The sequence below is a fragment of the Nannobrachium achirus genome (genome assembly GCF_963921795.1).
Source record: "Nannobrachium achirus genome assembly, chromosome: 11".
Lineage (NCBI taxonomy): Eukaryota > Metazoa > Chordata > Actinopteri > Myctophiformes > Myctophidae > Nannobrachium > Nannobrachium achirus.
In genome coordinates this window covers 11,610,695-11,636,196 of record NC_137820.1, presented here as the reverse complement: position 1 = coordinate 11,636,196, position 25,502 = coordinate 11,610,695, and the positions used below count along the sequence as shown (strand labels likewise).

The window sequence follows — 25,502 nt, the reverse complement described above, 5'->3', positions numbered from 1 at the left end:
ATTCACATTCATTCTCGCATGACGCCGCCCTCTGCTGCCTGGCAGACCAAAGTGCACTATTGCACAACCCAAAAAAATAAAAATAAATAAATAAATGTCTGTCTGTCTATCTACTATAACGTCGCAAAGGTAAGCCGATTTTGATGGCACCAGACCCAATAAATAAATAAATAATCTGGCAGTAGGAGAGTTAATAGGGGAGAGGCTCCCAGAGCATTACAAAATATCTGTCTTTGAATGCTGTATACTCTGGTGGTTCTCTTAAAAATCATGAAAGTGCTCTTCAACATGTGTCATAGATATGACATAGGCGACTGACGTCATAGACCACTGACGTCACAGACTGGCCACATGAGGTCTGAGATCCACATTGGAGCTATACACTAGCTGTTACCATGTGGCTTCTGACAATCTCTGAGTCCGTCTGTCTGTGTGTCTGGAGCTAATCTCACAATACACAATTGCAGGAGGCATCTAGAGAGAGGGCTTGTAATTATTGGCTGTGTGTGTGTGTGTGTGTGTGTGTGTGTGTGTGTGCGTGAGCGTGTGCATGTGTGTGTGTGTGTGAGAGAGAGAGAGAGAGAGTGAGAGAGAGAGAGAGAGAGAGAGAGAGAGAGAGAGAGAGAGAGAGAGAGTGAGAGAGAGAGAGAGAGAGAGAGAGAGAGAGAGAGAGAGAGAGAGAGAGAGAGAGAGAGAGTGAGAGAGAGAGAGAGAGAGAGAGAATGAGCAGACGTCACTTGTCCCCATCCCGCTGCATTTGAGTGAATAGAAGTCCTTTCGGCCCGTCATTCACCGTCAACTTGCATTAGGAGCGTCTCTCTGCTGTAAGCTCCAAGGAGAGAACTGCTGGGACAGAAACACATGCAGAGAGGAGACCAATTGGGAGAAGGGAAAGATAAGAGACAAAGGGATGCAGATAAGGGGCAGAGGTGGAAAAAGTACTCACGTTTTGTACTTGGGTAAAAGTAGCAATACTGCACTGTGAATGTACTCCGTTACAAGTAAATATCCAGAATTCAAAATTTACTCGACTAAAAATATGAAATATGATGTATTGGCATCAAAAATGTACTTAAAAGTACCAAAAGTAAAAGTACAAAATGTTTGAAAATCGCAGATCTACAAGCTCAACGCGTCGCATTTGCGTTGTGAGCTTGCAGATCGGCTATTTTCAAATAGCCGAGGTATAAAATAGGGCTAAAGTGGGTTAATGTGTGTTTTATAATATTATAATTTACACCTACAAAGTAACTAAGAACTAAAGTTTTCAAATAAATGTAGTGGAGTAAAAGTACAATATTTGAATCCAACATGTAGAAGGAGTAGTAAAAGTATTGGAAATTGGAAATACTCAAGTAAAGTACAAATACCTCAAAAGTGTACTTAAAGGAGTAGTTCACCACTTTTCAACCTGTCTTCATATAATAGGTCCTTCATGATAAAATATCACAATTTTTTTCTACTCAGTCCAAGTCTCCTAGGAGAGCTGTGGGAAGTTCAGAATCCATCGTCTTGTGACATCATCATTTTTCAAAAAAGAAAATTAATCAATATTTTTGAAAGAAATATTTAGATTTTTATTATCGCGAGAACAATGGCTTCCACTTTAAAATTGCAACTTTTCAGGAATAGAAAGCCTGCAGTTTCTATAAGCTGGATTGGCAATCGATGATGTCACAAGACAATGGGTTTCTGACCTGCCCACAGCCCTCTTCTGAGAAAAAAAAGAAAAGAAAAAAAAAAAGCTATTTTTGAGTGAGGACCAATTATATGAACATAGGTTGAAAAGTGGTGGAGCGCACCTTTAAGTACATTACTTAAGTAAATGTAGTTAGTTACTTTACACCACTGATAAGGGGGGGAGAGAAATAAAGAGAGGACAAATCGAGAGGGAAGACAGAGAAATACAGGGAGGCGGGTATCCCGGGCGGGAGCAGGGAAGGATGAAGTGAGAAGAGATTGAGGGAACACAGCGGTGGAACAGAGACATGGACATTGTGAAGGTAGAGTGATGAGAGGAAGGCAGATATAGTGGTCAGTGAGACGGGGAACAACGGTCAGAAATCTATAACGTGGTCTCTCCTGCTGTTCCTTGAAGAAGCCTCACCTAGTAGCTGATGATGGCTGCCTGCTTTCACTGTCGAAAAGCATTCACCTGTTTGAATTTCTGTTTTTCTTCTTGTTTCTTTCTTTATTAGCTACTCTTAAAGGGATATTTCACTTTAAAAAAAAAAGTAATTTTATCATCTACTCAGGTTTCACCATTAAATCCTATTGTTTAGTATTACAATGCCATTGGCCACAATATTTGCATATAAATACCCCCCACATAGACTAACATTCACACCTCCCAGAGAAGTTGAAATTCCAGCTTCTGGACGAACAACATCTCACTTTTTAACTGAAGCTATTCCTCACTAAAACATAAGTAAAATGCCTGTAATATTGTTTTTCGTGATCATTAGAATGTCTAGAACATGTACATATGTTATTATTGTGAAAAATATCCCCAAAATGCAAATTAGAGCATGATTTATGATTTATGGCTATAAAACCTTACAAAAACATTATTAATTTTTTAACATTACATTTTCCTGTGATTAGGATTGTTTTTGGGCCAGTAGAAATTAATTCGGGTCTTGCAGGGTTAACTCGGTGCTGTTGTGTTGACACCTGGAATATCAGTGACTTTTGTGCTTTCTTCTGTCTCCAAAGAAAAGGGTAAGACATCATGCTATAAATTAACCCGATTGTATTAAGCCTAAAATGGTTCCGCCGCCGTGCAGAACCGTTTTTAACAGTTTAAAACCGCTTTATCCGCTGAAAAATGGGTGCATGGCTGCAACACATTCTCACCCCCAACTTAAAACTCATTTTAACCCTGATAGATTAAATTAAATCACCGTCCTTTTTTTCTGGTGACATTCGTTGACTGATTGATTGTTAAAAATGGAGTTTGAAGTTACAATGGGTTTGTATAGGAAGGGGGGCGTGGTTGATACAATGATTATCAAATATCTAAATATTCAATCAATCAACTTAAAAACTGTCTGGGTTGCTCACAAAAGCCTGGATAAAATGACCAAAAGTTTTTTTTTTAAAGTGAAATAACAGGCGTTTTCTGGAAGATGTCTTATTATATGATCTCTCTCCTATTCTCGCCTATACACCTTTCCACCTCAACAGATGAGAGACATTTTCTTCACATCTCTACATTTGTCTTTATTTTAACACCAATATGCTATATGACAAATCCTCTTTTGCGATATATCAGTGGTTCTCAACCTGTGGGTCGGTACCCCCAGGTGGGTCCCCACATTATTTTGGGGGCTCCACAGATGATTAACTTAATGTGCAAAGTTGTTTTCTCACTCAACAGTAAACAAACCAACATAAAGAGTAAGTCTATAGAGGGTATCTGCACATTTCTAAAGTGTCAATTTAAGGACTTTTTAATACTAAAATGACAAATTAAACATAGGCCAAATTGTCAATTATTAGAGGCAGAAATTGCGAAAATGGCAGATCTACATGCTCACAACGCCTCGCAACGTTGTGAGCATGTAGATCTGCTATTTTCACAATAGAACCGTGATATACAAAATCTAATGCCTCAACTCTTAGTGCTCGTCAGGGTGGGGAGGGTCCCCAGTTCAAATATGATTATTTTGGGGGTCGCGGCCTGAAAAGGTTGAGAACCACTGCAATATATCACGAACTAGCCAATAAACTAAAATATTTAGGCCTACCGCCGGAAAACAATGAGTAGATGACACTGAGGACAAAAAAAGAATAAAGTAAAACGATGCACAACATAATAAAATGATACTATCAATCAAAGCACAAGCAGACAAGTCTATGCGCAAAGCACTTAATAGGCTATGGATATTAGGCTTACTTCAATCTTAAGCACATAATCGTAAAGAAAGTTGTCATCTTTTCAGAAAACACATTAAACTTGTTGACACCTCACGGCGGGAGGAAAAAAAGAAAAGAAAAGAAAACGTGACTGTTCTGCACAACGGAAAGTAGTTACTGACGATTCCAGGACCATGGACAGTTCCTCGTTAAAATGGACAGTTCCACATCGCACCAAAGTAATGCCAGTCTCTTGCAGTATAAGCTGCTAAGCTGGAGCAGTGGTAACTAGTTACATTTAAGTACTACAATTTTGAGGTATTTGTGGTATTTACTTGAGTATTTACAATTTACAATACTTTTACTTCTACTCCACTAGCTACATCTTGGATCCAAATATTGTACTTTTACTCCACTACATTTATTTGAAAACTTGTAGTTTGCAGGTATACATTATAATATTACAAAACATACATTAACCACTTTAGCCCTATTGCATACCTAATAGGCTTTTTGAAAATAGCCATACAAGCTCATTCATTGTGAGCTTGTAGATCTGCTATCTTAACATTTTGTACTTTTACTTTTGTTACTTTACTTTTTACTACATTTTGATGCCAACACTTTCATACATTCACTCAAGTACATTTTGAATTCCGGACTTTTACTTGTAACAGACTAATTCTAAATTAGGCTATATTGCCGTATTGATACTTTTACTTAAGTAATAAATGTGACGTGAGTAGACCTACCTTTTCCACCACTGGACAGTTCCACATCGCACCAAACTATAACGCCACAGTGTCTTGACGCAGTTGGCTACAGTTAGAGCCGAGGTGGGGGTGAAGGGAAGAGGTTTCCTGCGAGAGAGGGAGACATTAAAAAATAGCTAGCCGCGGGTCGTCGAGATGATCGGAAAATAGTGGAGATTATGGCATACTAATGGAATGGTAGAGTCTTGATCCTATTGCCAGGAGGGACAACAGTGGCTCTGTGAGGCCAACACTTGGTTGGTTGTCTGGCGACCGCTGACGAGGAGAATGGATATTCTTAATAGTCTGTTATAAAAACTTGACTTTTTCTTCTCTGATTTCTCCAATTAACTGTATGATTCATGTAACTCCAACAAGCCGATCATCACGGGCAGCGCTGCGCAACCAACCGTCCCTTCGGGCTATGGGATAGAGAGAGACTCCCGTAGCCTACCTACTAATCCGGTGATGGGAACCGGTTACCGGAGGGGAGGGAGGAGGCGTCACTGGAAGAAAGAAAAAAAAAAAAAAGAGAAGGGGCGGGAATATCGCTCGCCTGCGCGCGTCCGCTCATCCCGAGCCTTTGTGTTTGAAACTCCAATATCTCACATATCAATAATTCAAGCGCGAGAGAGCAGACGCGGAGCCCCGTACGTGCGCTATGCATTCTACTGCGCTGCGACTCGACCAGGGCGCCGACGCATCGCTCGCTGCTGCTGCTGCCGCCGCTCCTTCCATCACCAAGTGAGAGAGGGGGAAAGTGTTGACTTTGAGACTCGCGAAGGACAAATAAGTTACGACCGGGAAAACCGATGACAAAAGGTTTTTAACGACTGTTTATTCCCACCACCACCCTGCTGCACCTCCCCAAAACAACGCAGAACGGGGGGCTATTAAAGCTATACGCTCCTTTTCTTCACAGCGTGGTTTAAAGAGGGAAAGGTGTGATTTAAATAGCCTACTCACCAGAAAAAGGAGTCAGCTCAGTCATATACGGAGAGAGAGGAAAAAAAACAACCTGAGTTGTAATATCACCGCAGGTATAGGCTTCTTTCTCCCCTCCTATAGAAGGCGTCCATATTTGTAATTCCTCGTAGAAACTTGGGAACTCTTCCTCGCCTTTTTTCACGGGATTAGATCCACGGTTCGAAGTCCAAAAAGGAGACCTCACATCATGTTGACGTTGTGTCTGCTGGGTGCCGTGTGGCTCGCGGCGAGCCCGAGCCGCGCTCAGAACGAGACGGAGCCGATCATCCTCGAGGGGAAGTGCCTGGTGGTCTGCGACTCCAACCCCGCCGCGGACCCCACAGGCACCGCGCTGGGCATCTCGGTGCGCTCGGGCAGCGCCAAGGTGGCGTTCTCTGCCGTCAGGAACACCAACCACGAGCCCTCCGAGATGAGCAACAGGACTATGGTCATCTACTTCGACCAGGTATGGACATTCTGTCGATCCGTTGGTGTTCAATAAGCCATGTGATGTGGCTTTTATATACGACCGTATTGTTGCTTCTCAGAAGAACTGACCATGACGCGTTGTTAACTTTTAGATCTGTTTTTTTTTTCCTTTTCTTTTTTGTTGCCAGTGACACCCTTTCAGGCTATATATTTAGGTTAGAAAATAACCTTATGCAAGTTGGCAAAGAGCGCATTTGAGCACGCATATAAGGGCGTTTCATATTAGGACTATTCTATAGGCTATATGTGTGGAAAAAGAAAAAGTGGATCAATGAGTTGATAAGAAAACACTAATCTTATAGGCTAGCTATATAGGCCTATCTAATTAAACCGTGGCGGGCTTATACTGATAGTGATGTGTACATATAGGCCAATAGGATAGGATAAGCCGGAGCCCGACTCTAAAAGTTGACTAGAAAATAGAAGTCGATTAGCCTAGCCTTTATACGTGGTCGCACACCTGGAAAAGTGCGCGCGGTCGCCTCCCGTGGTCCGCTGTTAATTGTCTCATGAGGAAAGCAGAATAGGCGAGACAATTCCAAACGGCGAGGATGCAATAGGAATGAAACGTAATTGCTCTCTTTCTGTGTTGCAATGGTTATAGATAGCCTAAAGTGGGAAAGTATATAGAACTCCTGGCATTGAATATTTCAACTTTCAGCTGGCAATAGCGCCTATGGGAGCCTATATCTTGCCAAATAATGTAATAACGATAGGTTGCGAGGGCGAGGTCCTAGTCGGCTGTCTTAAAGGTTAATTTCCTTCAAATGGCCATTCAATTATACATTAGTTCTCATCCACCCCGCCTTGCACTCATAAAAACAGACATTTGGGTGCAGAAATGCATAATTGGACGTTTCATTTGAAAGATTGATTCAGTTATTTCCCCAGTCCAGTCTGTGAAGTTCTATCTGAAAGGTGTGGGACATAATTCGAGGGCTAGGCTACTTTTTTTCCTTCCCTCATTTTTTTCCTTTCTTTTTTACACTTGCAAGCTCGACTGTAAACGTTAATGTGACTATTCTGTTTATTTCTGTTTTATTTCTAAATGAATTTTGAATTCGAGTGCAAGCCAAATAATGTATAGCCTATGGCAATGAACATTTATTCGATGTCTCCTCTCTTTCCATCCTCACTCTTTTTCTCTATCCATGCACACTCCTTGTGTGTACGCTGTCTTTGACCATAATCTCTATAGATCCTAGTAAATGTTGGGAAGAACTTTGATGAAGAGCGGAGTAATTTCATTGCGCCGCGCAAAGGGATTTATAGTTTTAACTTCCACGTGGTCAAGGTCTACAACCGCCAAACCATACAGGTCAGTGTGTGTGTGTGTGTGTGTGTGTGTGTGTGTGTGTGTGTGTGTGTGTGTGTGCGTGTGCGCGCGTGCGTGCGTGCGTGCGTGTGCGCGCTTTCACTTCATAAAACTTGAATATCATGATGTGGGGAGAGAGAGAGAGAGAGAGAGAGAGAGAGAGAGAGAGAGACAGACATACAGACAGACAGACAGACAGACAGACAGACAGACAGACAGACAGACAGACAGACAGACAAAAAAAATGCCCTAGAGTCGTTTGTGATGCCTTTCCCAGGAGACAACGGCGGCGGGAGGCGTTTACAGATGAAAGCCAGGCGCCCACCCGTCGCTCCAGTCATAATTAATCGATAGGCGTGGAGCCTATAAGCGGAGTGCAGCCGGTGGGGCAGCGTGGGGTTTAGCCAGAGGCTCCAGCGCTGTCCCATCAGCACCATGGACAGCTCTGTACCATATCAGCACCATGGACAGCGCGCTGTCCATATCAGTACCCTGGACAGCTCTGTCCCAGTGTAGTACCATGTAATGGACAGCGCCGTGCCATCAATTCAATTCAAAGGAGCTTTATCGGAATGAGAAAACATAGTTTACATAAAGCAAGTGTCGAAAATAAAACAGTTGAAAATGGGGAACATAATATAGATTTGGAGAGGTACAGCATTGTGTAAACAGAGCTATGTCACATTGTGTCATTTTATATCAGGGTATAAAGCTTTTGGAACAAATAGCAGCATTGTTTTTCCTCATTGTTTTTATAGATAGTGTAAGAAAAAAACAATAAAATGCATTTAAAGATAGCAGCTCTTTCATACTGTGTGCAGTAGGTCTAGATGTCAATCCATGGTTTGTAGTCCTTAGGGTGGTTGTGTTCCAGTCTCTAGCCTTCTTTTATCGCAACAGTTCACAAATCTTGCTGCTGTGTTCGCACATTGTTGTATTTCTCCCAGTACCTTTCCCATCAGTATGGACAGCTCTGTCCCAGTGAGCTATATATATATATATATATATATATATATATATATATATATATATATATATATATATATATATATTATTATATATATATATATATAGGTCTATATATATTTATAGATAGATTGTATATATGTATGTAATATGCACCCTTTAAATAATTTCCAGCGAACATGCATGAGGAACAATCTCCACTGTCCTTTTTGACGCGTCAAACGACTTAACCTAAAACTGTTAATTAGGCCTGCATTTTAACACGCACAAAACGACGTCCTCCTGAAAGACTTGCATTGTTGATTCCAGCACACATTTTGTTAATTAAACGTTCGTTGTGTAATTCTGCTGTTGCGTTCCCCGAGGGCACAGCAGCAGCCATTATGGTACTTATGCTTTATTATCAGAATCTTGAATTAATTAGCATGACGGCACAACAGCAGCAACCACAGACGCACGAAGGCAGACGATATGTGGGGTTGAAAAGCCCTGTCAAGTATGTCGTGTAGGCCTAATCATCTCCATGTTACTGAGAGCGCAAACAGACCGAGGGTTGTAACACTTCACTCATGACATGGAGAGCTAATTAGGTTTGTCATACATACAACAGGACAGAATGACGAGGTGTGCCACTTTGTTATTTTACTGCATGACTGCATTGTGTCAGGAAGATTCAACACATAGTCATACACACCAGTGAAGTGTGATGAAGCAGTAATAGAATGATATATTGGCTATAGACTATATACATTTAGGCCTAGAATTATTGAATGCTTTAACCAGTGAAAAATAGCAGATCTACAAGCTCGGTGCCGCGCTGCGAGCTTGTAGATCAGCTATTTTTTTTTAAGTCGTGAAAATGTGTGCAAATCTTTGAATATGTATTTTTTAAAGCGAACGTTTGTAACTCAAATTTTGCTTCTGGGTGGTCCCTGGAACTAAATATTTTGTGATGGGGGTCCGCGGCCATTTTGGGGGTCCTTGACATGAAAAAGTTTGAGAACCACTGACATAGTAGTCTCTCAAGAACAGACTAACAGAGCTCGAGTTAAGTGAAAAGGACATTTTCTTTGACGATGGCTATAGCCAGATTGCTGACATAGAAACATAGGTTTTTCAAAAAACCTTAGGAGGATTCAAAAGACACTTATAGAATCGGGTCAAAATTCTAATTTTCACGACTTTTCAAAAATAGCAGATCTACAAGCTCGCAGCGTGGCACTCGGTGCCGCGCTGTGAGCTTGTATATCTGCTATTTTTCAATACTTAAAGCATAAAATAATGATACACAATAATGTGTACCCGTTTTAAATGGGTTAATAGGACTGGTTGTTACAGATCCCTAAATATTCTTTAACAACCAGTCAGCCATCTAATGCATGACTGCATTGTCAGGAAAATTCAGAACACACCAATGAAGTTTGATAACTCAGGAATAGAAAAAAATGAAATAAAATAAATATATACGCTAGGCTATATAAAGAATTCAATTTGGTTAGAGATATTACACTATACACACAGGAGTAGAAAGTCTGTCGCTTGGTTTGCAAAGGATTCACTTGTTGGATGAAGCAAATGTTGCCACTCCAAAACAAATAAAGATAAAAAAAACATTCTTTCTTTTTTTTAAGCAGAAAGATTATTGCAAAATGGCAGCTTTAAATCCTGGTAGAAAACACTTTGTGGTGAGATTCCAGAGATGAAACAAGCAGGTGTGACTTTTCATCAAGGTGGACAGATTGTTTGCGTGTGTGTGTGAGAGAGAGAGAGAGAGAGAGAGAGAGAGAGAGAGAGAGAGAGAGAGAGAGAGAGAGAGAGAGAGAGAGAGAGAGAGAGAGTGAGTGAGTGAGTGAGTGAGTGAGTGAGTGAGTGAGTGAGTGAGTGAGTGAGTGAGTGAGTGAGTGAGTGAGTGAGTGAGTGTGTGTGTGTGTGTGTGTGTGTGTGTGTGTGTGTGTGTGTGTGTGTGTGTGTGTGTGTGTGTGCGCGCGCGCGCATGCTTGTGCTTGCGTTTGTACATGTGTGTATAGCAAAATCCTAAGTGTTAATCAACTCTTAGGAGTGTAAAAAGGGGTGCCATTTTTACACTCTCAGAGTTCAATCAACACAGGATTTTCCTGTGTGCCGTTTACCCCACACCTCTGTATGTGTCCCACCAGCCAGCCAATACATCTGTTGTGTGGAAAACTCCCACTGTTTGATTGCCTTAGAGGAAGCTACTGTGGTGCACAGAAGGGGGAAAGAGACAGCAGGAGAGAGTGAGAGAGAGAGAGAGAGAGAGAGAGAGAGAGAGAGAGAGAGAGAGAGAGAGAGAGAGAATGGAGGGGAAGTTATAGCTATCTATCTATCTATCTATCTATCTATTAAGGCTGGGCGATATTAGGAAAACCTTCGATATTCGATAACGTTGTTGAATACCTCGATATCGATATTTCTCACAATATTAGTAGAAACAATGGCATTATACAGTTTTTAATGTTTTTTTCTGCTTTAGGTCCTCTGCCTGCCTAACCCAGATAATGAATAGTATAACCATGCATGCACATTGCACAGTACACATAGAATAAAGAAATTAAATGCCTTATTTCCATTTTCCAACAGTGGTTTTATTGCAATAACCACACCTGGTTACAGATGGACTGCTTTGCATGTGCTACATGCATGCATAGTGTGTCTGTTAATTCATTTGACACATACACCAATACCTAATTTCCAGCCGTCTTCATCGATATGTATATCTTGCATGTTGATACCTCGATATCGATATATTTTCGCTATATATTGCCCAGCCTTACTACCGGTAATCTATCTATCTATCTATCTATCTATCTATCTATCTATCTATCTATCTATCTATCTATCTATCTATCTATCTATCTATCTATCTATCTATTGCTGGCAGGGACAGCCAGATGGCTAGAGATGATGGACATTCAACTTGTGACATGTATTCTTCAAGCTGTATATGAAGTGTGGGTGGTGTGATGTCTGTTTCATAGGGCTTTAGGGCTATAGGCCCTAAAGAATGCAATCATTGCTGTCCAGCTTTTTTTTGGCATAGTGCGCTGTGCACCTCCAGCAAATAGTTCATTAGTGTCATTATTTTTGACCGACTAATCACAATTGAGGAGAGGAAAACTGTAGTCATTCAAAATGCTTGAGTGACAATAAATTGACTCCAGGCCATTTTGTAGTTCATCTACAGTAACACACAACTAGACACTCAAGGAGCTGGAAACAAAGCTTTTCACACACATTACAATGCAATTCAATATCTTTGTCTATTTGACTTTCATGAGCACTTAGTGCAATCAGAAACTAACTTTTAATAGCTAAATAAGAAAAAGAGGCTGCGCATCAGCAATGGGTTTTCTCAGTGGAGTGCTAGACCTAAAGTCCAGTATACACAAAAAGTAGGAATTAAAAATTCCCAAAAAGTAGCACATCCAAAACTTCAAATAAATGAAGGACAAAGTACTTACAGTTCAACTTTTTTTATTGGCACACACCAAGAATGTTCTTTGGAAATGAGAGTACTTTGTTCTCCATTTATTTGAACTAGTAATAGCCTTTGCGGATGAGAAATATGTCCATCACTGTTATTTCATTAAATCCATGCATGCATTTCTTTACGAATGCCATACACTTTAGTAAAAAGGCAAAGAATCTTCTCCCAATAAAAAAGGTTCCATTCTTGTATCATGTAATTAAGAAAAACCTAATGTCTTCATCTTTAAACGGAACATGAGATGACTTAGACTTCAGTGTCATCTCTGATCTGAGAAAGACTGCTCTTGATGGAGCATAATCCAAACCACCTCCATAGATCAATAGGAATAGTTAGATAATGCAGGGACTTATCTTTGTGATATATAGTGCGACTCGAGTCAACAGGAGATCTCACACAAAATAGCTACAATGTGTGGTCAAACAACATGCTATACTGCAGTGGTTCTCAACCTGTGGGTCGGGACCGACTCACATGGGGACCCATAATGATTAACTTAATATGCAACATTGTTTTCTCACTCAACAGTAAACAAACCAACTTAAAGTGTATAGAGGGTATCTGCCCATTTCTAAAGTTACAATTTGAGGTCTTTTTAATACCTCTAAATCAAAATTTGGTAAAATTGTAAAATATTAGAGGCAGAAATTGCGAAAATAGCTGATCTACATGCTCACAACGCCTCGCGTTGCGAGGCGTTGTGAGCATGTAGATCGGCTATTTTCACAATAGAACCATGTTATACAAAATGTAATGTCTCAACTCTTAGTGCATCAGGGTGGTGGGGTCCCCAGTTAAAATATGATTATTTTGGGGGTCGCGGCTAGGGAAGGTTAGCAGTGTCCTGGTGCAGTTTCCCATCATCAGATTGTTCTTCTGAACACACCAACGTCAGTCACATGAAGCATACTGTACGCTACAAGAAACACACCCTATCTGTACAGCAGTGCCTCTTTTGCCAGCTCATTCCTTATATCAGCGTCGATCTCAAACAGGAAGACAGCAGCAAAATTAGGGAGTCTGCTCAACATAAATACACATCATATCTCCTTTTCCATGCTCCACTGGCTTTTGGTGTTGTGTGCTGTTGGCCAGAGAAAGGCAGTGAATTGTGGATGTTGTCAGACCCCCATGCACACACACAGACACACACACACACACACAGACACACACACACACACACACACACACACACACACACACACACACACACACACACACACACACACACACACACACACACACACACACACACACACACAGACAGCAGTGTTTTCTAGCTGCTTGTGTGTCACAGTATGTTCTTGTTTCAAGGACAAGTGTGACTGTGAGCAACTCTGCTGTACTTTGGATTTTAGGGAAAATATTATGCAAATAGGGATGGGAGGCACAAGTGACTGCCTTCCCAATCAGGGAGCTATGGGCTGTCCACACCACGCAATGCAGTTATAACCATAACTTTAACTAACACCCTTTGTTAGGATGGGAACCCCTTTTGGGGTAGTTGTTGCTATGTACAGTATACATACATTTTGTAATACATATTTGAAGTTTGTTTTTCAATCGGCCTAACACAGTGGCGTCAGTTCAGAAAAAGCTAAGGTATGGCAACATGATTGGTGTCTTGCACGCGCTCCTTCGCGCGCGTGCAAGACACCAGTCATGTTGCCATACCTTAGCAACAGGCATGATACATTTATTTTAAGAAGTAAATTGTATTTTTTTCCCCCGTTTCTACGGTTTCTTGGGCTGGATATGGCAGCCTGGAACGGTTGTTCAAGTGCAGCTAAACTTGTTAGTAAACATGCCACAATTAACAATAATGAATTGCACCTGTGCAGCTGACCTGCATGCGGAATATGGGAATATACCATTTTGTCAAGATGGGGAGAATATAATTATAATACCTTTACAAGGGACCATTTAAAGGGACCATGTTTTTAATGTTGCATTTGTAGTTATTTTACTGTAATTTAACAACATAATAATAACCAGCACATATAGACAAAGAGACATTCATGGATTCATATTTACAAGTAACTTTTATTTCCCCCCCTGGACCCATGGGTATGGCAGCTGCATACCCCTGCCATACCCAATTGACGCCCCTGGCCTAACACCACAACTACAATGAAGACAGTAGTGAATCATATACAGTATATAAAGTTATAGTTAGTGCTTGGTGTGGACGGCACTTTGTGCATAAACTAAATGTTTATTATGTGCTTTTTAGGTGCCAAGGGTTATGCTGCAGGGAGTCCGCAGAGAAATTCTTCATCTAAATGGGGTGTACCGTACGCACTGTAAAATGGTATTGAAATTCGAGTTGAGCCCATGATCTAACACACTCATGGTCCTTCACACCGACTGCGATCATTTAATTGGCAACGATGCCACCCACTTCTGCCAATGAATCATATCTATATCGTATTCTCCGCATCAAAGAGAGTCACTGATTGTCACACTTTCAGCAAAGTGACAGATACAAAGATAATTATATTCTATGTTCCTGTTAAAACACTTTGCTCACAGTTCTGTACACGTAGGTGGCGATGAAAGTGACAATATAGTGTGTGTGTGTGTGTGTGTGTGTGTGTGTGTGTGTGTGTGTGTGTGTGTGTGTGTGTGTGTGTGTGTGTGTGTGTGTGTGTGTACATGCCTACATGTGCTGTTGTGCGTACATGTGTCTGGAGAAGGCTGCATGCTTTCTTACCATTTCTAGCACACTTTCTTCCCTGTACTGTGTGTGTGTTTGCGTGTGCACGATTGTGTGTGTGAATACATATTGCTTTCTTTGTACAGTCTGACTCACTGATAACAGTGATAAAGATTCTCATCTGTCATCTCTACATTACACACAGGCACACGCACGCACGCACGCACGCACGCACACACACACACACACAGACACACACACACACACACACACACACACACACACACACACACACACACACACACACACACACACACACACACACACAGACAGACAGATGCTTGGTTTCATTCTTAGCGCATAAACCCTTTTGTTCTTCGCTGTGGGAGAATACCACCATAGACTATTACAGTATGTGGAAGTGTGATCATGTGTGAAAAAGAGGAAGAGTGTGTGTGTGTGTGTGTGTGTGTGTGTGTGTGTGTGTGTGTGTGTGTGTGTGTGTGTGTGTGTGTGTGTGTGTGTGTGTGTGTGTGTGTGTGTGTGTGTGAGAGTGCGTGCGTGCGTGCGTGCGTGTGTGTGTGCCGGTTTGCGTGCGGTTGACTAGGTGATTGGGGTTGTGTAGATAGAGATAGCAGAATTCTTGAGAGGTATTTATATGTGAGTGTGACTGTATAATTCTGCTGCTGGGACTAAAGGTTATAGTTACCACACACGCATGCGCGCGCGCGCACACACACACACACACACACACACACACACACACACACACACACACACACACACACACACACACACACACACACACACACACACACACTGTTTAATATTCGTTGTTGTTTTCTTCTTTTTCATTGTTGCCTGTAATTGTCTTTGGTAGTGTATTTTCATGTTTGTTTGCTATGCACACCTCCACACTCACTGTAAGATGTGAGATGATCTCTCCTGGGGATCTGCTGTCACCACCGGCATTCAGGATGCTCCGTATAGCGTTCACTAACTGATAAGTGCAGAATCACTTTAAGAAAACTTGCATCCAGAGACTGGGGTTTGTTTTTCTTTGCTTGTTTGCGATGTGATTTTCTTTGTTGAGTTTTTCAGTATTGTCACTTCAACCGGAAATTAGATTGAACAATTTTGTTATTGTGTTGGTTTTGCATTTGGATATCACTCAGCACCTACCTGTCCATCCTGGAAGGGGGCCCCTCCTTTGTCATCCTAAAGATTCCTTGGTTAATTTGAACTTTCCTTGTGAAGGGTGTTTTTCCTTGCCTTGTCTCTAGGGGAGCAGCAATTAATCAAACTAATCGATTGAATCGATGATAAAAATGGCTTTTATAGAAAGAGTACATTTGATAAGATAGCCGAAAATAGGTGATGTACAAGCTACAAGCAAATAGGCTATCTACAAGCTCACAACGACAACGCATTGCAATACGATGCATTATGAACTTGTAGATATTTTTGTGGTATGTTTGTGCAACACCGTTGTATGACGGCGGGTATAGTCGAATAAAATAGTTAATCAGACTAATCGATTTAGTCGATTGTAAAAAATAATCGGTCATATCGATTCATTGATATATAAACATTTAAATAAAATTATGATTTAGGGCCTAAAGTGTAGATCGTGCCAATTCTTGGCCATCTGGCTGATGTATATCGGACCAGTTACCCATATATGGAGATCCATGTACTGTATATAGTACATCCCTTTTATGCCCATACGTGGAGATCCCTGTCTGAACCAGCCACACAGATATGGGTTATCTTCCTCCATATATGGTCATTCCCATATGAAGTCCTGTTAGATATAGGCTTAATATTGATGACATCAGGGATCTCTATATATAATATGGGCATAAAAGGTATTCTGTTAGAGTGTTCCCATGACATCACAACATACAATTATGTTATGCCCATACATGGAGATCCCTATCTGAACCAGCCACAGGGTTAGGGTTAGTTATATATGTGCCATGCCTTGGCCATCTGGCCAGTGATGTATATTGATGACATCAGGGATCTTGGGCATAAAAGAGATTCTGGGGAATACCCATATATGGACTTTTACATAGGTGATATCACCTGTGATATCACCTGTGATGTCACAGTGATGTGTCAAGGGAACCACAGTAATAGGTGTGACCTTCAGAGATACACAGATACGTGGACAAGATGTGCCGGACATCACAGTGACATCAGAGCATGATGTCAGAGCGGCAAACCCATAGACTGTAAAAATGTGTACACGTCCGTCTACACGCGGACAAGCTGTGACATTTCTCATGGTTAACTGCGACCTTCGGTCGCAATAATGAATGACAACAACAAAATTCTCCACGGCAATTATGTTTCCATTTGAAGCCTCTGTCAGATTTAACACAGTAGCGATCCATGGCTGATTTGAACCTTTACAGCTCTAGAAATTGAGACCGTTATATAAATGTTATGAATGCTCAACACTGTGTCTGTTTCCAGCACCGCACCTCTCTTCATAATGTGAGCAGGTCGGTGAAGTTATTAGCTGCACGATGCCTGCTGTCATATCTCCTATTATGGATACTCCCCACCATTAGAGCCCAGTTATTTTTTATTACCCACAGACTCCCACTCCTTTTATATCTCCCTAGAATGAATGACAGCATATGAAGTGGATCTTACTGGAACATCTGGTGCTGCATTATTTAATTTTTCCCCCCCCCTCATCTCATCTTTTCACCCTGTTTGAAGTAGCATCAAATCAGATTACATTTGGTCTCTCTCAATGTAGCTGACGCGGGGATGTGTAAACCTAGACAGTGACACGCTTTAGGTGACAATTTGTATACACGGTTGCAGCTATGCAAGATCAGTCAACATTGTTGTCGCTGAAGGATCAAAAATATTCCATTAATCTACAGTACATTTCCTTTCATTTATTAATAATGGACAATGTAAGCACCATTTTAGTAAAATATGCAAAGGAATTACACCTCTTGAATTGATGGACTTTAAATCTGGCTTCTGCGACGGTGATGGTAATAGGAATGGCAGCACTTTCATGACGTCAATAACGTCAAGAGCAACTTCATTGGTATTGATTGTTTTGACCATGTAATTAATTGATTACATTTCACAGTGCATTGTGAATCCTTACAACAAATCTTATCATTCATACAAGGGGATGGACGAATACAGCAACAGTACAGACCAATTTGTTTTTGTTTTTAAAAGACCAAATCTAGATCTGACAAACAAAGTGTTTTAGCGAGGATCAATCTCTCCTATTGCAAAGATAGAGAAGTCGTTAGCATAGTGGCTATTGAGAGTGCAAAAATGGGTAAGGGTTTGATTCAAGGTTCATTTATTTTTCATTTACATGCTGGCACATGAAATGAAAAGATAAAAAGTGAAAATGAAAAGAAAGAATATTAATCTGTTGGCCCTGTGTTGCATACATTCAGAGAATGATTTGTGTTATTATTAACAAACTCATCATCAACATTGATTGAAATCAATAATTCTCATCATCACTTTGTCAAGTTAACAACCACAGAAGATTAAAAACGCAACAAATTTAGTTACTAAACCATTGTTTGTGCCAGGTGCACAACATACTGTATAAACCCAGAGAAGAAAGGATTGGCCAGTCCAAACCAGAACATATGTGCCTCAAATGTTTTGGAATTTCTGAGAGGCACAGAGTGGCAGAACTGTTTGGCAATAACAGCAGCTGCGGGCGATAACATTATCCCAAGTACAGCGATAAAATTGACGTTGATAATGCTGATAACTTTAGACATTAATATTCAACGTGGAAAAATATACTGTAACAACCTAGCAAAAATAGACTGCAGTTTTTGGCTTCCATGTCAAAGTACACGGCCCATTTCGTACCGTGACACATCCTTTGTTTCTTTGAGCTATCAATGGTGAGAAAGTCGACGTGAAAAGTTAAAGTTAAAGGATTACTTCACCACTTTTCAACCTATCTTCATATAATAGGTCCTCACTAATGTTCGTATTAAAATTGCAAAAAAAAAAGTCTCTTATGAGAGCTGTGGGAAGTTCAGAAATCCAAAATCCATAATCTTGTGACATCATCAATGGGGAATCCAAGCTAACAGAAAATGCAGGCTTTCTATTCCTGAAAAGTTGCAATGTTAAAGTGGAAGCTATTATTGTCCTCGCGATAATAAAAAAATATATATTTTGACACGATGATGTCACAAGACTATGGATTTCTGAACTTCCCACAGCTCTCCTAAGAGACTTGGACCGAGTAGAATTTATTTTAGCAATTTTATTATGAACATTAGTGAGGACCTATATGAAGATATGTTGAAAAGTGGCAAAGTCCTCCTTTAAAAAAGAATGGAACAGAGGCGGCATGAAATGAAGTCCATATAATGGACTTCATATTAACTTATTTATTTCCAACAAAGCGACGCAGCATAGATTAAGACGGCCTGCAAAATATACCGTGGTTTCGGTACCATATCGACCCCACTGGGAGTATGAAAGACACGATGACCCTGAGCACAGTGGAGAAAGACAGATGAATTTGTTAGAATTGATTAAAGTGCTGGACTCTGAAATACAAACTCCCACACAGAAAATGCTTTCCCAAAACTGCACTGTCTTGTCTTCACGTGGAGTGCTATGGAAAGGTAGAAATTCACGTTGTCTTGCTGTTAATGCAAGCGTTCATAACTGTTCCCTTTCCCAGAAGGTGGCATAAACACTTCCTGTTCCAGGTCAGTTTCCTGTGGTTTCCTGTGGTTTTCTATGGCTTCGTTTGATTGGCTCAGCTGCAGATTTGCCACCCACAACTAGGGATGGGACGATTAGGATATGAAAATGTCACGATTATTGTGACCAAAGAAATCACGATTTATGATATTTTTGCGATAATTAAAATATCCCTAACATCCATCCTGGGGTGATCTACAAGCTACGAGCAAGCTACAAGCAAAATATTTATTTGATAAATATCCCTAACATCCATTATCCTACGAGCTTGTAGATCGGCATACAAGCTACAAGCTTGTAGGTTGGCTATTTTTTGGCAAAGATATTTGGTAGAGAGTGAAAAAAAGACTGTATCAAGTACATATATTATAAGTAAGTACATTTTACCAATTAGCCAGTAGCTATGCCCCTCCCCTAAAAGCTTTTGTCCAATGCTAGCTTAGCAACCGGCAGCTTGCCAAGGCTGTTGCCAAGGCAAACCTTGGCAAGCAGGAAGTTATTCTAAGCTAGCATTGGACAAAAGCTTTTTGGGAGGGGCATAGCTACTGGCTAATTATAGAGGGTTTAAGTGGTACCGGATATGCAGCTCGGCAAATAAAAGCTGAATTGATCCCAGTGCGTGACGGAGGACCATTTCCAGATAAATTAAATCTCCACAATATGATTATCGTGAGTGTTTTTTATCACGATAAACGATAATATTGCTTATCGTCCCATCCCTACCCACAACACCTTCATATCGTCGCTGTCAGATGTAAACCTTGTATGTCCAAAACCGTTCGTTTTGTATTTATCATTTTAAAAATGATTTAAACAACGCCTCGCACCGCGTTGTGTGCTTGTAGATCTGCTATTTTCACTAGTTTGGTGCAACAGTCTTGTATGATGAACTTGAAGTAGGGCTTAATTTTATGTTTCTCAGAGTCCGTTGTCTCTCTCTCTTGGTCCACGTCTTCTAGCCATGTGAAGTTAAATGCTTACTTTTTCATATTCAATATATACATGTTTCTCAAAATACTAAACCAATCTTGCAAGTTTGCATTATGTTATCGTATTTTTTTATGTTAATCTACTATATAAAAGTAGAAGTTGCGCGTCCAGATCACAGCCCATTTGGGGATGATCTTGACGTCATTACCAGGACGTCATATGGACTTTTTGGTTTGACAGGATTATTGTTATTGTTTGTAATGTTAGTTGAAATATTAGCATATAAGGTTATATTCTGGGACATATCTAACTCGTTATATATATATATCTGGCCTAGAATATCACCTGATTTCAACCAACATAAATCCTGACAAACAAAAAAGTCGTCGGTAATGACGTCCCGGTAATGACGTCTCAAGATCATCCCCATTTGGGCTGTGATCTGGCCCCAATCGAGACGTCACTGATTGGTTCAGTTCCTGACCGTGCTTGCTGGGTATCTAAGTAACCCTTAGACATCAGTCATCAGGATAAGGTTCAAACTCAGGATCAAACAGACAACAATGTCTGAATACCAAATGATATATTGTCATGAATATCAATGTTGATTAGGGCTGCAACAGTTGATAAAAAATAATTGGGTTATTATTAAAGAGATTACACAAAATATATTTATTTGAACAAAATAATCAATTTAGGTCCTTATCATCTTTTTCATTGGAGGGTTATTATCTTTTCTTTTTGCTGGTGAACATTACAGGAGTGCCTATGGTGCGTTATATTGTAAGCTATAAACACAATCATTGTTTGGTTAACATAATTGTCTTCTATCCCACAGTATGTTTGGGCTTCTGGAGAAGCAAAACTTTTACCGTTGTTGGTCACCTCAGGGTAGATAGGCATTAGTTATTAGTAACTATTTTTCGACTTGACTACTTGTGATATCTACAGATAATATTCAACACACACACACACACACACACACACACACACACACACACACACACACACACACACACACACACACACACACACACACACACACACACACACACACACACACACACACATACAAGTACATAGATGTACAATAGGCCTACATCCTGTGTTGTTTGTACATGTCTTTAAATACAGTAGCATAGATCGACCATGAAGCCCAATAGGGCTGCCACAGTTAATCGGACAAATACCTGTAGTTAGAATGTCTTTCTTTTGGGTCTACCACTTAGATAAGGTTGTCTTCTCTCCACATTTCAACCAGGTCTTATAAACAAGAAGTTGAGATCAGATACGTTGGAAGTCCCTTAACAACTTGTTGCACACCTACCTCGCCCTATAGGGTTTATTAAAGCCATCTTAATCTGAGCCATCTTAATCGGAGGAGATATAGGCCAACACAGGGACTGTGAATTAGATTAGATGGTGCAACCATACGGAGAGAGAGAGAGAGAGATGGCTTGCTAAACATTTGTTTCTTCGGTCACTGCTCACAATGGGAATGCTATTTAGAAAATCTCATGAAAGGCCAGCAGAACTGTCTGTCGCTGTTGTAAAAAGGGCTATTCTGAGAAACTTAAAGGAGCTATAGTCAACTTTTTCTTGAAAAACGGATGCTAAAATAAAAATAATGTTTCAAAAATATTTTATAAAAAAACAAGCTTCATATATGTGTTTCTATTCAAAAATGACCACAAAAAGTGTAAAATAATGATAAAATAATCATTTTGGCCATTGTCAGACCAACACTTTGTTTACATTCTAGTCTATAGACTAGGATGTAAACAAAGTGTCGGCCCTACAATGAAAAAGTTGACTATAGCTCCTTTAACATTACAACATTTAATTAACATTAAAAGCCATTCAATGAATGGAATTATAAAGTAATAGCTTGGTTTCTTGTTTGTGTCCATTAAATATATAAATAAATAAAAGGTTCTAACCAGAAATAATAAAACATACATTTTGCTCCCAGATAGTGGTTTTGCAGTCTCTAGTATAGGCTAAAAATTTGACTAAAATACATGTTTTTCTGAAAAATTGCATTTTAGTGTCAGGCCGTCCGGAAGATGTGTGGCTTGTGAAGAATGGGTCCAATATTTCGTTCAGGGACCATGGGACTAAAGAATCGGTCAGAAGCTGTGTTCACATTCACTTCTCTTATTGGAATTATAGACTCACAACTTCACTTCTGGTCTTGTAAAGAGGTGGCCACCTGCGTCACAGAGATAAGGGAAGTAAAGTGCATGGCGTGTCTTGCTTTTCTATTTGTCTTGGGTGAATAATAAACTGCCCACAAAAAGTTCAATAACTTAACTTTGGTTGTTCATTTCTCTCCTTCAGTAATACCAATTGGTATTGTGTTTTATAGCATTATCATTGATTAGTCACCTAAAAAATACAGATTTTAAGGATATAATGCATTTGTGGAATGAGCAACAGCTGTGGGTAGCGCCTCCAAGAATTTTGCCAAAATCACCCAATATGCTTCTGTTGGTAATCACTTTTGTTTTGAGCGACCTGCCAGTAAACATCTGCTGAGAGGTTTGTGCCAGTCACAGGTGTGTGAATGGCCAGGGGCGTCACAAGGGGGGGAAAAGTGGGACTGAGTTACTAGGGCCCAAGGTGGGGGGCCTTAATTATTTTATACTTGAGCTATTTTTTTAAAGTCGTGAAAATGTGTGCAAATCTTTGAATATATGTATTTTTAAACGGACATTTGTAACTCAAATTTTGCTTCTGGGGGTCCATCTCAAAACTAAATATTTTGAGATGGTGGTCCGTGGCCAAATACATATCTTTGGGGGTCTGTAGCAACTCATAATGTAATAAGGGCTCATAATGTAATAAGGGCTCATAATGTAATAAGAAAAATGTAATAAAAACTCATAATGTAATAATCAGCTCATAATGTAATAAAAAAACGAGCGCATAACGTAATAATGGATTTTTCAATAATGTAATAATGTAATAACGTGTTACATTAAGAACCTCCACATAGGAGGCTCATAATGTAATAAAACTTCATAATGTAATAATGTATTTTTATTACATTATGAGCTGATTATTACATTATGAGCTTTTATTACATTTTAATTATTACATTATGTGCTTGTTTTTTATTACATGTTTTTATTACATTATGAGCCCTTATTACATTATGAGTTGCTACACACCCTGCCAACTGTGTTGATGGAGAATGGAGCAACTATCTGCTAAACATGCAGCAAATTAATACATATGGGGATCATTTAGCTGTACAAAGAGCATCCACAATGTTCAACATACAGTTCGTGATTGTATCGACACTGGGTGTTGATGCAACATCGATAATATCCCCATGTGGTCAGTATGACGACAGTCTGCCATTGCTAGTTCTGGGCCACTTTGCCGAAGGTCATGGGGACCATTATGTAAGCCTTGATGGACCAGTCACACACTTGATTCAAAGAGTCCAGGAAGCAGAGGAGACCACTTCAATCTGTCCCTCACTCTGGCCCTAAGTCTAGCCCTCACTCTGGCCCTGACTCGGTACCTCATTCTGGCCTTGACTCTGTCCCTCACTCTGGCCCATTTATCATGTTCTTTTCACGAAAATATGCTCAACTAACCAATCAGAAAACATGTACAAATTCATTGCGCGTCTGAATTCAACGCTGAGGCTGTTTGTCAATCACTCACTACCTGTTTGCAACCCTGCGGTGTATGTGCGCTTGCACGAATGTTAGAGAATGGGCACGCACGTGCGCAATAACGTGCACATTGCTTTTAGGGTCTCGGTTTTAGGCAACAGTGGTTCGCGTCCAGGTTTGAGCGGCTGAAAATATGGTCACCCTACTATTAAGTCATCTATCTATAAATGCGAGAAGTCTCTGCGTGTCTGTCTGTCTGTGTGTCTGTCTGTCTGTAATCCGCGTATCTCGAGAACCGTTCGTCCCACCGGCTTCAGATTCGGCACGCGCGTTCCCCGCCGCGGCACGGAGTGCAGTGCCGGGTCTCGACCCGACCCGACGCGCGGTTTTCCCGAACCGGCGCGAAACGTTTGGAATCTCCTTATGCGGGGTTGATTGTTGACATCAGGCTGTTCCGGAGGAAATCGGCGAAAGCTCTGACTCATTGTGACATCACTTCATAAAAGGCTCTGACATCACGTACGCCACATGAGTCAACAAAAAATCTCTGTGAGTGTGTATGTATGTATGTAATCCGCGTATCTCGAGAACCGTTCGTCCCACGGTCACGCGCGTTCTCCATATATGGGCATAAAATGAATGCCCCCATATATGGGCATAAAATGGATTGCAGACAGACAGATACAGATATCTCCATATATGGACATAAATGGACAGAGGCAAACAGATGGTCAAGGAACTCCATATATGGGCATAAAATGGACGCAAACAGACAGATACAGATATCTCCATATATGGGCATAAATGGACACAGGCAAACAGATGTTCAAAACGGGTCCTATGACAACAGGTATAATGAGGTTTGCATTAAAGGGGGAACCGGCACTGTGTCTGCAACACAGTTGGAGGCACAGACAGATACTCCATATATGGGCATAAAATGGACGCAGATAGACAGATATCTCCATATATGGGCATAAAATGGACCCAGAACTATAACGGCATATGGGCATAAATGGACACAGGCAGACAGATGGTCAAAACGGGTCCTATGAAAACAGGTATAATGGGGTTTGCATTAAAGGGCGGGGCATTCATTCCCTATTTACATTGTTCCGAGGGCGGCCCAGCTTCTAGTTATGCTAATGTATGGACGTCTCTGTTGTTTCATACACCATCTTTGGGCATATTCTACACTATTGTTATTTATAATTTGAGCTTGACTGTGATACATGTGGCTACCTGTTTGATTGATGTTTTTGTGGGATAGAGAAGCCAGGGCTTGTAGTTACTGGACTGTCAAAATTGTAGCTACCTGATACTGTATGCTGGTGGAAAAGGGGAAAAAAATCAAACCAAGTTTGAAGTGAGAGGTGGTGCGTGTGTCTCATAATGATATTATCCGTTCCTATCTCCTGCCCTGCTCTGCCCTCACTCTGGCCCTGACCCGGTACCTCACTCTGGCCCTAAGTCTGGACAGATGGTGGAAAAGGGGAAAAAAATCAAACCAAGTTTGAAGTGAGAGGTGGTGCGTGTGTCTCATAATGATATTATCCGTTCCTATCTCCTGCCCTGCTCTGCCCTCACTCTGTCCCTGACCCGGTACCTCACTCTGGCCCTAAGTCTGGACAGATCGAAGAGGTGCGCTCTTTGAATCAAGTGTGTGACTGGTCCATCAAGGCTTACATAATGGTCCCCATGA

General features: G+C 40.6%; 1 protein-coding gene across 1 annotated transcript in view; it reads left to right on the top strand.

Moving 5' to 3' along the window:
• Nucleotides 1–5,784: 5,784 nt before the first annotated feature.
• Nucleotides 5,785–25,502, top strand: part of cbln1 (cerebellin 1 precursor) — a gene marked incomplete at both ends in the record, with an annotated part of 37,339 nt that continues 17,621 nt past the window's right edge. The window contains 2 exons of the mRNA XM_080736641.1: nt 5,785–6,042; nt 7,264–7,383. Coding sequence (XP_080592767.1) covers nt 5,785–6,042; nt 7,264–7,383 — 378 coding nt within the window. The remainder of the gene's footprint in view (nt 6,043–7,263; nt 7,384–25,502) is intronic.